Source organism: Hetaerina americana, unplaced genomic scaffold (genome assembly GCF_022747635.1).
Source record: "Hetaerina americana unplaced genomic scaffold, ioHetAmer1.1.p SCAF_3, whole genome shotgun sequence".
Lineage (NCBI taxonomy): Eukaryota > Metazoa > Arthropoda > Insecta > Odonata > Calopterygidae > Hetaerina > Hetaerina americana.
This window is the reverse complement of record NW_027286874.1, coordinates 70,168,733-70,183,260: the sequence shown is the minus strand read 5'-3', so window position 1 is coordinate 70,183,260 and position 14,528 is coordinate 70,168,733. Positions and strand designations below refer to the sequence as shown.

General features: G+C 44.7%; 1 protein-coding gene across 1 annotated transcript in view; it reads left to right on the top strand.

Moving 5' to 3' along the window:
* The first annotated feature begins 3,127 nt into the window (after positions 1–3,127).
* Positions 3,128–14,528, top strand: part of ltl (larval translucida) — a 63,460-nt gene continuing 52,059 nt past the window's right edge. Inside the window, exon 1 of the mRNA XM_071588609.1 lies at positions 3,128–3,643. Coding sequence (XP_071444710.1) covers positions 3,168–3,643 — 476 coding nt within the window. The 5' untranslated portion in view covers positions 3,128–3,167. The remainder of the gene's footprint in view (positions 3,644–14,528) is intronic.

Here is a 14,528-nt window from a genome sequence, read left to right as displayed (position 1 = left end):
TCCTCATTCTCCATCCCCCGAAGACCCTACCACCCCTCCCTCACATGTCCCACCACTTCCTCTCTCTCCCTGGCCCCTCCCAAACTACACCCTCACCTACCACTTCCTCAAAACAGGAGTGCCCTTTCCCTCACGAACAACCCCTTAACGAACTCCCGAACCTTCGAGAAACCTCACTCTTACCCCTCTCTCCCCCACTCACACAATCCGCCTACTCCTCTGAACACGAGCACAGACACAAATCTCTCCCAATCCCCACCCCCTCTAAACCAACCTAAAAGTCTTTTAAAGCAGAAGCGGGTGGGTTCGAGAGACCTCGATGGGTTTAAGCTCCCCAAACCACCGGCAACATTGGAAACGGGGCAAATTTTCACAGTTTCCACCACTCGGAGGCGGAGGGAGGAGGAGATAGGAGGAGAATAGAGAGTGAAGCGAAGGGTGAAGGAGCGCGGGTCGGCACCGCACCGCTAAAGGTCGGCCAAAGGGGAGTGAAAGGACCCGCGTGCGGAGGAAAGTCGCGAGATCACTACAGAGGTTTGGATCGGGAGGAGGGGGAGGGAAGGGTGACGAGTAGACGCGCCCAATCGTCCATCTCCTCCCATCCGTTCGCGGAAACGATTACGGCGGTGACGACGTCCCCGACCTCGCGATCGCGGCGGCGGAGGCGCGTGGATAGCCAACGTGAGACGCAGCTTCCCGCGCGGGCGAGCGGCTCGCCCACTAGCGGTACTACTACCCGCACCCGCCCGAAGCGACGCCGCGCCGCGGGCGGACATCCTCGTGAAATCATCCCAGAAGGGAAACTACGTGCCCCATTCCCTCGGGCTGGGTGGGAGTGACCGTTGGGGTGTTCTTTTGAAACCACCCCGGAGGAGTGCGGACCGCGGGGTGGCGTCGTTGACCCGAGAGAAGGGGGAACCCTAGCAATCCTCCAACGACTGCTCCGCGTCCCTTCATTCCGACGTGGTACACCGAGACCGCGGTGACCGCGAGTTCTAGAGATATGACTTCGGCGTGGGACCGAGGAAAAAACAAAAGGGCTTTCCACGGTCGCTTTCGCTCTTTCCACGAAGGGAATAACCTTCGGCACGGGACGTCAGCCTCCCCCCCCCCCGGCCCTTCTTGGGACCCCCACGCCGCGACTGCTGAAGATCCACGAAGGAGGATTATCGGAACAATGTGAACACGCTTAAAACCAATGCTCGGCAACGACCTTGTGCTGGCCGATCACGTTGGAGACAGCTGTTGTCCCCGGGACCGGATTCCAGAGAGAGCTCAAGATTTTCTCTTCAAATTTCACGACTTCCTAATTGAAACGATTACCCCATCATAAAAAAACGACTAATCAACAACATTTACTCTTAGTTTGGTAGGAATGTAATCCGGTTTGCTCATTTCGGCAAACGTCACCACCAACCATCGCAAAATTCATAACAACTATAACCCTCATCAGGAATCGCATGAATAGTTAAATTAAAAATTATTCTTATTCACTTGATGTGCAAACAGATAATATATTCTCAAAAAAAAGTCTTTCCGTATATCTCTCCTCCCAGTAAATTGAAGTCATTCCAAATGAGCCAAATTGCCGTTCTTGATTCGGCGCAATCTAATACAACCTCCGATAAAAAACTTTTCGGAACGTAGGGTCACACATTGTCTGTCGTTAGCGTGAATTTCACCTGCAGTCGGACTTATTTCTGACCTTTTCCCAATTTATCACGAGGAAATGTTTAGAGAGAACTGATGGGTGGCTGTTACAACCCCTTGAACAAACAGATCCCGACTGACGACCTCTCGGATATATACCAAAAGGAGACCTCGAGTATACTCAACCCCTGTTCGACCTTATCCATAGTGAGAGGGCTCTCCACCCTTGTCACACCTAGTTTGGGAAGACACCCGGTCGGTCTGTCGCGCAGGCGCCTGGACTTACAATCGTGACTTCCCTTTCCTCCTTCGCTCCTTCCCGCCCGCGACCCATTCTGTTCGCGAATACGTACGCTCGCGTTTGCTGCTGCCCCTTCACCATACCTCCCCTCACCCGCCAGGCCCCCCGCCACCGCCTCACTCCCTCAGAGGTCTCTCTCACCCTCCCGTCCTCTCCCGAAGGCGCCAGGGTGAAGAGGGGAGCGGCGGGTGAGGTCCACGTCACTCCGGAGGCAAAAACCGCGAGGCGACTTCCCGCGGCTCCCATCGCTCTCGCCGTCGCCGCGAAACGAGGACTTCTCGGGAGAGTGGTGATAGAGCCGAACAGAGAACGAAGAGGGTGAAGAGGAATACAAAGAAGAAGACAGATTATACGAAGTCGAGGAAAGGAAGAAGAGAGGAGGAAACCGAAACGAGCGTGTGGGGAGGAGGGTGAGGAGGATGTCTAAGGAAGGAGGAGAGAGAAAATAATTTCTGAGAGGTTCCTGAAGAGAGGGATTTGAGCGTAACTCGGGCGAGGGAGAGAGGGGAAGGGATTTTTCGGAGGCGTAGAGGAGACGTCCCCATTCTGTTCCGTCCCTCGAGCGACAGAAGTGAGTTACGTAAAAATTTCGCCATTTCCGTCTCGCTTCCTCACCTTTCCTTATATCTCGGAGAAGCAGGGAGGGAAAGAGAAAAAAAACGTAACTTGAGAAAAGGTGGAAAAACAAAATCTTTCACCGCGGGACACGAGAACTGAGCGCGTGGGTGCAGTGTGGAGAAATTAAAAAGAGGTAAGGGGAGGAAAAAATAACCACCGCACGTGCACACTTAATTGCAGTGGAGGAACGTTCTCTCTCCACCCTCTCCACCGTCCCCCCGCCGGATCCGGAGGGAGTGTGCAGGTGTGTGGATCGGCGAGGAAGAGCACCAACACCACCGCTTCTCTTTCGGGTGTGAAGAGTGGTCCCAGTTTTTGAGGTCTCCTGATCTTCACCCGTTCGCAAGCATAATTCCGCTCGGGTCGCGTTGTGGTGTTTTGGTTCCCCACCCGCCCATACTACTTTACTCCCAAGAGATTTTGGATTTCAGCAGGGGAAGAAGGGTAGGAGAGGGTGGGGAAGTGAGCCGGGGAGTGTGAGGAGGCGGAGGGGGGTTAGGAAAGCTCCGCGGCGAGGCCGGAGGGGAGGAGGAGCGGGGGAAGAGGGACGGAGGGAGGTCGAGAGGAGGAACCCCGCCGACTAAGGGACGGCTTCACGATGACCGCCTCACAAACTCCTCCGACACCCCGGAGAAGACACGGACCGTTCGGCGCGAGACTTTTACCGTCGACCCTCCTCAGCATGTCCGCCATCCTGTACACCATCCTCGGCCTCACGGTCGGCACCCTCCACTGCTCCGTGAGGCGGGAGATCTCCCCGTGCACATGCACCCTGCCCAGCCCCTCCACCGTGCGGATCGAGTGCGAGAAGGTGGCCTCCTTTGCTCAGGTGGTCGAGGCCCTCCGGGGCCGTTTTCCCCCCTCCTCCCTCGGAGGCCTGGGCTTCGAACCGACGGGGGACAACCCTGGAGCGGAGCCCCCGGACGGCGGGGCCGTCATCAACCCCCGACATATCACACCCTCCAAGCTCAGCCTTAAGATCGCCTACTCGAACCTGGATGACCTGGAGAATCGGTCGTTCAAGGAGTTCCAGTTCGGCCTGCACGAGCTGAGACTCAACTACAATAACCTAACGTGAGTGTTTGAGCAATCCTCTCTTCCTCCTGAGAACCCTCGTGATCTCACCACTCCCTCAGGTGACTTTGCTCCGTGTCCGCCCATGCTCCGTGTCCATCCGTGTCAGAAAACGTTTCGAGAGCCAGATGCCGAATTTACTGGCTCTGTTGCGTGAATGGTGGCTGGTCACCGGCCGACTATCGACAGCGGGGTGGGCCCTTGGCACAGGCGATTTCTCTGGGCGGTCAATCGACTGACCTGGCCACTCATCCTTTGCGATGCGCATTTTCCAAAAGAAGGAGCATATACGTAAATGCCACAGCCCTTCCCACACAATTAACTGAGCTCGACTATTTTCTTCCTCCACCAGATGTTCGCCTTCTTTCAATATAACAGTATAATTGTTTATATCACTTTCATACGTTTCAGGGAAGTTTTAGTGTACTACAAAAAAATTGAGTTAAAGAGTAGCTATGCATTAGCGACTAATGTTCTTAGTTTTATGAAGTATGCTGTGTAAAAGTAACCCATATTTCATACAGATATTCAAGAAATTGTCTCACTCCACATTTTTGGAAAGAAAATATTAAGCTTCTTGCGACTTTAAAATTGAAGATATTACCAAATATATGTAATTTTTCTAAAAATGTCTATAGCAGAAAACATTTAATAATTTACGATGTAAAATTTTGCTCAATTAATTAATATCATTTATGAAATTATTTATTCCATGCACATTATAATAAACTGACAATAAAATATAGTGAGTAATCTCATGGATTAAAGCTAGTCTGGCTCGTCAAAAAACGGATGCAAGTGAATTTTCATTTTTAGGATAAGGCCAATAATTTTTTGCCAACAATTAAACTTCACGGTTAAACCAGGTCCATTGGTCGCAAGTTATAATCCCGAATTGGAATCTAAACTCACGTATTTAATTATCGGGGCCGTTTGACTGCTGCCCTTTTTAGAGGGAAGTGATCGAAGCCGTTGGATGACCTGAATAACAATTCTGGTACCACTTCCTCAGAGATCATCTTTCATAGATGTTTATGGATTTATAGGCTGTCGCTACAAATACATTTGAAGTCATTGGAAAATGGTGACTGATGTGCTAACGTTGGTTTTACTTAAGCTTCAAGGTCGCATCCCAAAAATTCTGACTGAGTGGGAAATATGTAAAAGTTTACATGATTGACAGTGTAGAATATTGTAAAAAATAATAGTTATACACTTCATAGGAAACGTAATTGACACGCATTGCATGAAATATTGAAATAAGGGTGTAAGACATGCCTACACAATATAGAAAAAAAACATTCGGGATTTAATCAGTGTGTAGCAAATCAACATAACAATCGATTGATGGAAGCGTTCTTATCGTTTTCCTCGCTGAATCCTTAATTTTAGAAATGTACAATAATTCTAATAAATTCAAAAGTGACATAACTTATGATCATTGTAATGTCATTTATTATATTTATTGCTAGTTAAGATTGTCCAGGTTGTAACTAGTTCTAGGTAAGCTAGTGGTCGAGCACATGGAAAAGTTGATAACACTGCAGGAAAGCCATGGATAGGATGCAAAAACCACATGGTATATCCGATTCCCTCGATGACCATTCTGTGATGCTGCAACTCAAAGAATTTTTAATAGAAAAATAGAAATTACCATTGATGGCTCATATAGCGTTTGAAAAATAGAAACCATAACATAAGATACGGACAGGCGATAGGTAGGAAAGGACTTCAATTTAATGCATCTTATTGTAGAGAAGGATTTACTCAAGCGTCCGCCGGAACATCCCGACCTGGCAATACCCCGGGAAGTATGTTAGTGTAGCATACCTTTGGAAAAAAATATTACTCATAAATATGAAACAAGGAATCGAGCCATACACGTACATAAGACACCATTGACAAGTAAATGTCTACACTGGTGTTAAAGAAATCGGGAAGAATAATGCATTTCTACAAAATTAATTACTGATACATGCTGACGCAAAGTTTTCATAAAACTATTTATATCAAGAGAAATCAAGTTTCCGGAGGCTTAATTCGGTTTGTTTTCTTTCAAAAGAAAAAATAATATCCCATCCCAGAGATGGGATTTTCTTAGATAAAGTCTCCACCGACCTTTTTCCTTTGGAAATTATATTTGCAATTGCGCGCCATAAGGGGATCAAAACTTCCGGATGAAACCGTGCTTACTACTGCGTAATTCGTAACAATTCTTGGATGCACTAAACTTACTCACGCAATGAAATCCCTTTAACGTTTAATCACCAAAATTATTGATCAACGCGTCTCGTGTAGACAATGAACAAGGCCATTGAAATATCGGAATCACATAATTTCCCGTTCACAAGCGATCGGGAGTCATCGCACGCCTATCCTTTTTCATGTGCACAGCTGATCAAGCGAAAATAGTGACTCAGTGCCACAGACGTTTTTATATGGTAAGGGTAAGGTCGAATTTAAAGCCAAAGAGTCACCATGCAACACCTTATCTGACAGATGATGTGACAAGGTTACTTAGCTGAACCAACTGGGAGAGACGGCGGCGTATCAACTGCAACGCGCCCGGCTTCTTTCTGTCGCCAGCCCGAAGGTTTTGATGCAAACAAACATCCACACCCTCCACGCTTTTTTACAACAAGCTGCTCTCGCTTTGTCACACTCAAGTTTTGCATTGAAACATAGATTCGATGCACATGGCATCAGAGCACGAATAAAGAAATGGAATTAACATCGATCGTCCTGTGACATGGATTCATCAATGTTATTGTTTAATAATGAGTAGGGAACTTGTTGGATTTAAAAATTATCAGAAGGGAGAGCTAGTAGCGATTCGTGAAGAGTGTAACTTTAAAACATGTGATATTTAATTGGTGGGTTTGCCATTTAGTGGGGTGTCAAACTACTTTCCAAAAATATATTAACCATTTTGCTTGGCAGTTGGAAAAGTAAATGAATTGACGCCTTTTTGCCTCAGAACAAATGGATTTGGAATTCGGTTGTTCACTTGCCCTCATTTTTTCTCTTCAACGTGGACGTCAGCGTTCGGAGAACAACATCCGACACAAACAAACGTCGTAGGATATGGTAATGCCGTTTATTCAGAACATGAGCTTATGAATATTTTACCGGAGGTATCAGACACGAAAGCGGCGCGCGCTCTTAAAAGTCAAGACGATTTAAAATTCAGATTCCACTCCCTTTGAATGATTACTTGACCAAGGTGGCCAAGCAAGACCGGAAGCTTCGCCGGCCATTGTCGCGCATACATACAGAACATATGCCTACCGCCATCGCCGAATGTTAACCTTTATCCCCGCTCAATTATTCGGGAATGGCCACGAGGACGCGACGGGCGGCAATGCCACCACCCGGCGGGGATGCTGCGAACATTTCTACCCGATCCCAAAATCGTCGCTTCGAGCACCCTTGAGCTTTGTGTTTATGTGGGGAGAGACAGCGGCCATGTTAGGAGGGAGGGACGGTCGTCAAGATCGTTTCGTCATCATCTTGATTGATGTACAAGAGTGAAGGGAAGATTTATGAGAAGAAACGGGAATTTCCCGATAAAAATAAAACTTTTTCCGATCGCTACTCCTCCGCGAATCTTCACATTGGACTCCTAACGCGCTCGGGCAAGGGAGGAATGCCAGCGAGTCGCAAGGGACACACGAAAAGGAGGGTCATGATACAGGCAATTTTCTGCTTATATAACAGGTTACATTTCCGAAACTGGGATGAAAAGCAAATATGAGTACTCGACAAGATGATTACTTCCGTCCACAGACACGATATTAAAAAGTTGAAGTAAGTGTACCGTTTGTTATTAATGAAAAGTACTAAAGTAATATTATTATCAGCCAGTAACTCATCTCCAAAACATCACTTTGACATTAATTTGCCCTGGTAGAAACGATTGATTGCGTCGATACGATACGCTCGCAAATACTTCCTAATTTTACAAATTAGACCATCTTGATATCACTTTCATTCAACTAAGTACAGTAATAATTGGATTTCATTATTTACGAAATAGTTGAAAGGAGAAAAATTAAAAAGCCTAGTATACGGATCACGCGAACGGAAAGATGGACTCCTGTGGTGTGAATTTTGGGAAATGAGTTTAATGATGGAAAACGGATTAGTAGCGCGGACTGGACATGTTAGGCGAACGGTTGACGCTGAATTATGAGCCAGTGTCAATTTTGGGAGATTGCTTTTAAGTGCGGAAAACGATACGCAGCATACAATTCAATCAACGTTTGCTCTTAATCCTCTCTTTCGGAAGCGCGATGTTGTGCGCGGCGGAAAGGCAATGCAGTCGGCCGCTCCACTGCTGACACGTTGCCGGGAATGATGAGAGACTTAATGGAAGGTTATCGTAAGGCGTCTGACATGAAAACAAGGCAGAATTTCATCTTCGGACCTAAGAGGACGCAGAGTGTATCACGTGGGTGGGTGCGATAACCTGTGACGGAATTGCGCTTCGAGGAATCTTTTGAGTAAGCGACGAGATTTTTTTTTCAATGAATCGAGGACCCCAGCAGAGACGCGTCCCGAAAACTGTCCCAGTGCACAAATACTATCAGAAAAAATATACCATAAGAAATACACTAATATAAATATACTGTATTAAATCTTTTCACTGTGTAAATATAAATTATATTTTTTGTTAATTATGAAAATATATTTTCCTAATAAATTCAGCATATCTTAAGGCCTGTCCGAAACATTTGTGTCTTCATTTTCAAAGAGAGCCCCACGGAGTGTTTAATCGTGCGACGACTGACTGCAGGTTCCCTTGTATTATTTCGAGCTTTTATGTAAATACATATTAGCATGCATAGATTGGTACGTAGACACTAGCATTGTAAATTTAATACCATAAAAGGTGAACGTATTTCGCTGAACATAGATCAAATGGCTACTTAAGACAGAAAATAACTCCGGGAACGAGGCACGTGAAGTGATTTTGAGGACTGACTCTCCTGAAAGAGTTTCACTAAATATTCCAGATAGGAAAACGACTGTTGATAAACAGCGCCCAACTGAGGCGAACGCGATAGTAAATGTCGAAATCTCACGTGAAAGTGCATGATAAGCGGAGCGTACTACGCGTTGTTATTAGCTCAGCTCATTCCGTGCCCAGGAACTCGTGATATTCGTACCCTTTTCTTTCCGTTAATTACCCATTGAAAAATTTCGACTACAGGGCTATTTGATAATACTGGATAATCCCTATATAACTGATCCTGAAAAGCGAAGGAATGTAAATAGCTTGAAAGCTGGCATAATTGCTTCTAAAATGTTACACTGTCTAGAGTCGCTCGAACTGACACGTAAAGCTGATGACAATATAAATCAGAGGCGATTGAAAAGTAATTGGCCTTGTACAATTACATCTTCATTCTCAAATCATGAGCTTTAAGTGTGATATTATTTCGCCTCAATTACGGCAAATGCAGCATTCTAATCTTCTCTCTTTCTTACTAATTTTCTAACCATTTTTTAGCTCTGCTTCATTGCGTATTAATCAATATGTCTCCTGGATTTGTTCCAAGGATTTAGTTTCCCTGTCTTCTCCTCCAATAACGACCAACTTATGAATCTTGCCCCGTACAATCCACCTATTATTATTTATTTCTGAATTATACTCTCCCCTGCTCTCTCCTATTCCTCTTTCGCAAGAATAAAGTAAAACGGCTGGTCAAATCCCGAATTATCTCTTAATCATCCAGCTTCAAATGGTAGTGTTTGTGGCGTATTAAAAGTATCTCATTGGCAATGACAATTTATAGCTCTCTCAATATTATAATTTTCAGTGTATCGCTAGCGTTGCTAAGAATAATTGAAATTTCGCATCTTGTACTATTTCAGTGATAATACATAGGTATGTACCAATTATTTCAGACACATTAATCACAACTGTCTTCAGTCATTGAAACGATTGATGGCGCGAGAATATATATTTTTATGAATGACGCTTAGGTCTAAATTTCACGAAGAAGGGGAATCACTACAGGGAATTTAAGCAGGCACCTACTTGAAATTAGAAGACACTTAGCAACAGAGACCGGCCTTATTTCGCAAGTGAATGAAGTAAATGATGAAAAGATCAGAGACATTCTTCAAGAATTCAATTCAATCATTCAATCTTGAAGAGGCTAATCGATGGTTTCAGGCGTTATTTTATGGAATCGGTTCATTCTTAAGCGGATAAAATAATACTTTGTAATTCCACAGATTTAAGATTCCACAGACGACTTTCCATTAAATACCGGATCGCATCTCTCAATATCTTCTTCAACAGTCGGTGCATCTCTTTAGGAGTTACCCCAAAGTACATCAACCTGCAGTGGAAAACGCCAAGAACATCAGCGGAGGCCTTCGCCATAAATGTAGCCAAGTTTATTTTTTAATCGACTAAATCTGTGGAATTACAAAGTATTATTTTATCCGCTTAAGACTTGAAGAGGCTTGAAAACTACCAAAACCTCGGCGGCGTCTGCCCGATAAGGCCACGAGCGGTTGAATATTAGTATTTGAATTTTTAGTTGGCTTTGGCGAGTCCGTTTCGCATCGTTTGCGACCTCTCGGCGCACCTAGGTCACTTCGCCCGCAACGCGAACCAACTTCCGCAAAGTGATCGTGCGACCGAATTTGACCCGGCCATACACACACTATGCTCCCCTGTGATTAGTTATACGCTTCCGGATGAACGCGTGACGAGGGGCACACTATAAATCTTCCGCGATTTCGCCGGAAGTGACAACAATAAAATATGCAGTCATGTGCTCAAGGTGAAGAAACATTAAATGCTAAATCATTTTATGAAATTAATTTTATATTTATGTATATTACCAATTTAATATTGGTTTTTTGAGCCTGATAGGTTACTCTTTTTCTTGATAGAACCATCAATTGACAAAATAAATTACGTAATTAATTCTTAATTTGCCCCTTTCAAGGGAATTTTGTTTTACTTTTCCAAAAGTCGTCAACAATATTACTGATATTCGCGGAATCGCTATTGTGTAATTCACAGCTTGCGTAAAAGTTGTCAAAGAATACTGAGAAGTGTTAGTGATTTATTGCCATTGATTAAATCATTTGCCATTTGAATTTAATGGAAGTTAGTATCGTATTTAGAGTGGTTCCGAGAAATCATCACCGCAGGTAGGCTTACCTAAGGTTGTCTATGACGTCGCATAAAGGCTACTGGCCGTGTATCTGAATATTTTTATCGCTCATAATGACTATACTATGATTAACTGCATCAACTTTACTCCTTAAGTATACTACTTTGGGACTTATGAGATGCGGTGGAGGTTGCGAGCAAACAGCCCGAAAGTAGTCAATGAATCGGATGTAGCCGACTTTGTATTAGCCAAACTAGATACGCATTGAAATTATTTTGCGATCCTATTTGTTTCATTTCTCTCACTCTCCTTAGTCTCCGTTGACTAGGTCGATAAGCCACCTTCTTTGGTGACAGTCGAGTCTGGTGGTCAATAAGGGATCACAAATGACCCCGAGTGGCACTTTGTGTGCAAGGAAGATAAAGTGACTATGAGAACATTTGGGAGCTCATAAAAAATGCTCTTTGGCTACGGTTTGTCAGTCCTGTGTCCGCGTCTGCCCCGTCCATCTCTATGAGCAGCAAATCTTAAGAATCGGAAGAGACAGAGACATGAGATGACATTTGACTGATAGATTAAAACCTTCCAGTTAGCCCTCTGTAAATATTGTTTACAAATTTTTGGGCTCTTAGAAGTAAGGGGAGTGGAGAAAGGGACTGTTTCCAGGTGTGCCGAGGGAAAACCAGAGTTTTTCTAGGCCGGAAATAGCTTGATTTCCGTTAAATTACTACGGCTATGAATTTCGCAACTTCCGCAATGCGAGGAAGAAAATAAATAAAAAAAGAATCGGAAGCAAAAAGGATGACATTAGGTATGACAGTTCACCGAATCGGTTACTTATTAATGATTTTCATTGTCTACTGCTGCTGATGGAGCCTGTGTTTCACGAATGTAGACTACCTATTATGATGATGGACTAGCATAGAGTAAAACATTTTCCTTTGAAAATGAAGTGCAGCAACAGACCATCATTGCCCAAATTTCTCCATGCACTGCATCATTCTCCAAGTCATCAAATAATGTACACGAATGTGAGGGTGATGTTCTTACCCCACAATATACTTTCTTCCATTCCAAAATGTTCTCTTATTCATCAAATACAATAGATGGCTTCGCAACTTTAATTCAATGATTATTTTACCGCAGATGTTCCGCCTTTCCCATTCATTACCAAATATTTCACATCCCTGCTTTCTTAGGTTTACCTTCGTATTTGTCAATTGGTCATCCTCGAGAATTGTCTTCTTTTTTATATTCGTAGCAAACCCATCGCATTTCCAAGTGTGTTCAATCCATGGACATGATTTTTTCTTGTCAGTGAAGTTTTTATCTCTACTATTTTTCACTTTATTTACCTTAGCATTTCTCGCATTGACAGCACATTTTTATCTTTGGAGTTCACATTCAGCTCGAGGATTTGAAAACTTCTAGTTTTCTCAGGTGTGACGTTTCGATAATCCATCGAATTTCACAATTCGCACCATTGCTGTTTTACATTTGATGCTGATCAGAATCAAAAATAGGTGAAAATGCCTCCTTTTACGATTACTGTTCAAGTATCGAAGTGCGAGTACATCCTCAAGCCTCTCCCCTCAAATTAATACGATTCAGTTTTCTTCCATTATATTTAATAATCAATCTTCGAAATACCTATTCCGATTTGCTCAAGCATGCGCGCATGCATAACTTCTCGATCATCTTCTATTGCTGCGAGGTACTCCACGACGGAGTATTTTTTCTATTCTCCAACCACCGTAATTCCTTTAATTTCAATCTGGTACAGGGAGTATCATCCCCCAGAATATTTTTGCAAAAGAAATGCCGCTATGCCAATTACCATAAATACAATACTTATTGCATCCTCTAGTGTGTCTAATGCCGCAGTTATTTGCTCATTTCGACATCATGGTGCTGCGACTGACTCTGTTAACTCGAATCTAGAGCTCAGCTCTCAACTCTCACCTCGATTTGTGTCAAAAAAATTATTTTGGACCGATATTAATGATCTGTGCCATCAGCGCGATATAGTGAATTTGTTGCCTCTCAAAATTAGCATTGTGTAGATTGATTTCGGATAGAATATTTTCTGTAACCTCGTTGCAGAAAATTTCGAAAAGAACATTTCAAAAGCTGTACAACTTTTGGCATCGCACTCCAGAGCCGGACTCACCACATCTGAGTGATATGAAACAACTTCCCCATTCCTAATTGTTCCCTTAGGATATGGGTAAGGGATTCACTCTAGCCGTGCCCTTAAATGTCCCTCATTAACGTAATTTAATTTCAGCTAGCATGTTTAGACAAACGAGAGAAAATTGTTTCTAGCCTTTTTTAAGACAGATTGCCTTTCTTGTGTTTACAAATATCTTCGGTCATTTTCATCATTTGCATAGAGTTGAGTCCAGGCGCGCGAGGAACACTGCACACTCAATCCAGGTGAAGAGTGTTCGTTGTGATGTGACATCGACTCATACGTATTTCCTTCCGTTCCAATTTCTATTTCATATCCGCAAAAAATTGCTGACAGTGAAACGTTCCAATCATTTGACAGCATTATTGTTTTCCATCACGGGAGCGAGCACAAACAAACACACATACCCACGGTGGATGATAGTCTAACACACGGGAGACGACGACACGGGGAGTGAGACTCGCGCCCAAACTGGTGCGAAACCTCCGTTCGTCTTGGAATGGGAAGTGGAGAGAGCGGCCGGGTAAAAGGCCATCCGGGAGCGCCCTCGATCTCACTCCTTCCTCCCTCCCGCTGCCCCTAGCCTCGGGGGCGCGACCCGGCTTACCCACGACGAGAGGGGGGTGGGATTGGGAAAATAGGGGTGGGTGGGTAGATGGGGAGGGGAGGCGTGCCGGCCCTGACGTGCGCAAACGTCTCCCGGCGACGTCTTCGACTCGCGCTCTCCATCATGGGAGCAGCGGCAATAAATAATAAAAACGTGCTCGGCATCAGCTAGTTCCCCTCGACCGGGAGAATTCTTCTCTCTCTCTACCCCCCGAACAGTTCCACTTTCATCCTCCACCTCCTATCTCCCCTCCCGTCCCAGCGCCGCCGACACCAACCTTCTCCTCCCCGAAGCGCCAATAAGTGTCGTTGGAGGCCGTTGCCGGGTCGCGACCCCTCGCACTTTATCTCTCTCTCGCCGCTCTCCTCCACCGAGGGCGCCCCGGGACGTGGGAGAAGGCGAAGGCGGCCGGGCGGCGATGATGCGGCCGCTTGGCTCCTGGCCACCACGGCGCTCAACTGTTTCCTCCGCTCCATCCCTGGTGGTGGTGGTAGTAGTGGTGACAGCTTAACATGAACATGATGCGTGTTTACGTCTGGCTAAAATCGCGCGGACGAAGAGAGTTGGGGTTGGAAGTCTATTACTGGGATTTTTAAGCGATGTAAAGCAGGACGGAATACACAACCAGCGAACTGAAATAGCCACACAGGATCTATTTAGCAGGTACCATTCGAATGTAATATTAATTCGCAACTTTGCGGAGATGGGTGAAAGTCTACTTAGCCACTGGATTCAGATCTCTTTGAGGTCATGGAAATACTGGGATGCACCTCAGGACCACCCAACATTTTGCTGTACATGTATTGTGAACGATTGAGTCCATCACAATGTTGACATATTATGTTATAAGGTATCGACTTATATTTTATTAGATGGAAGAGCCTATCTACAAAGGAGTGTTTCGTAGTTAAAAATTAATAAAACATTAAACATTTTTATTTGATCATA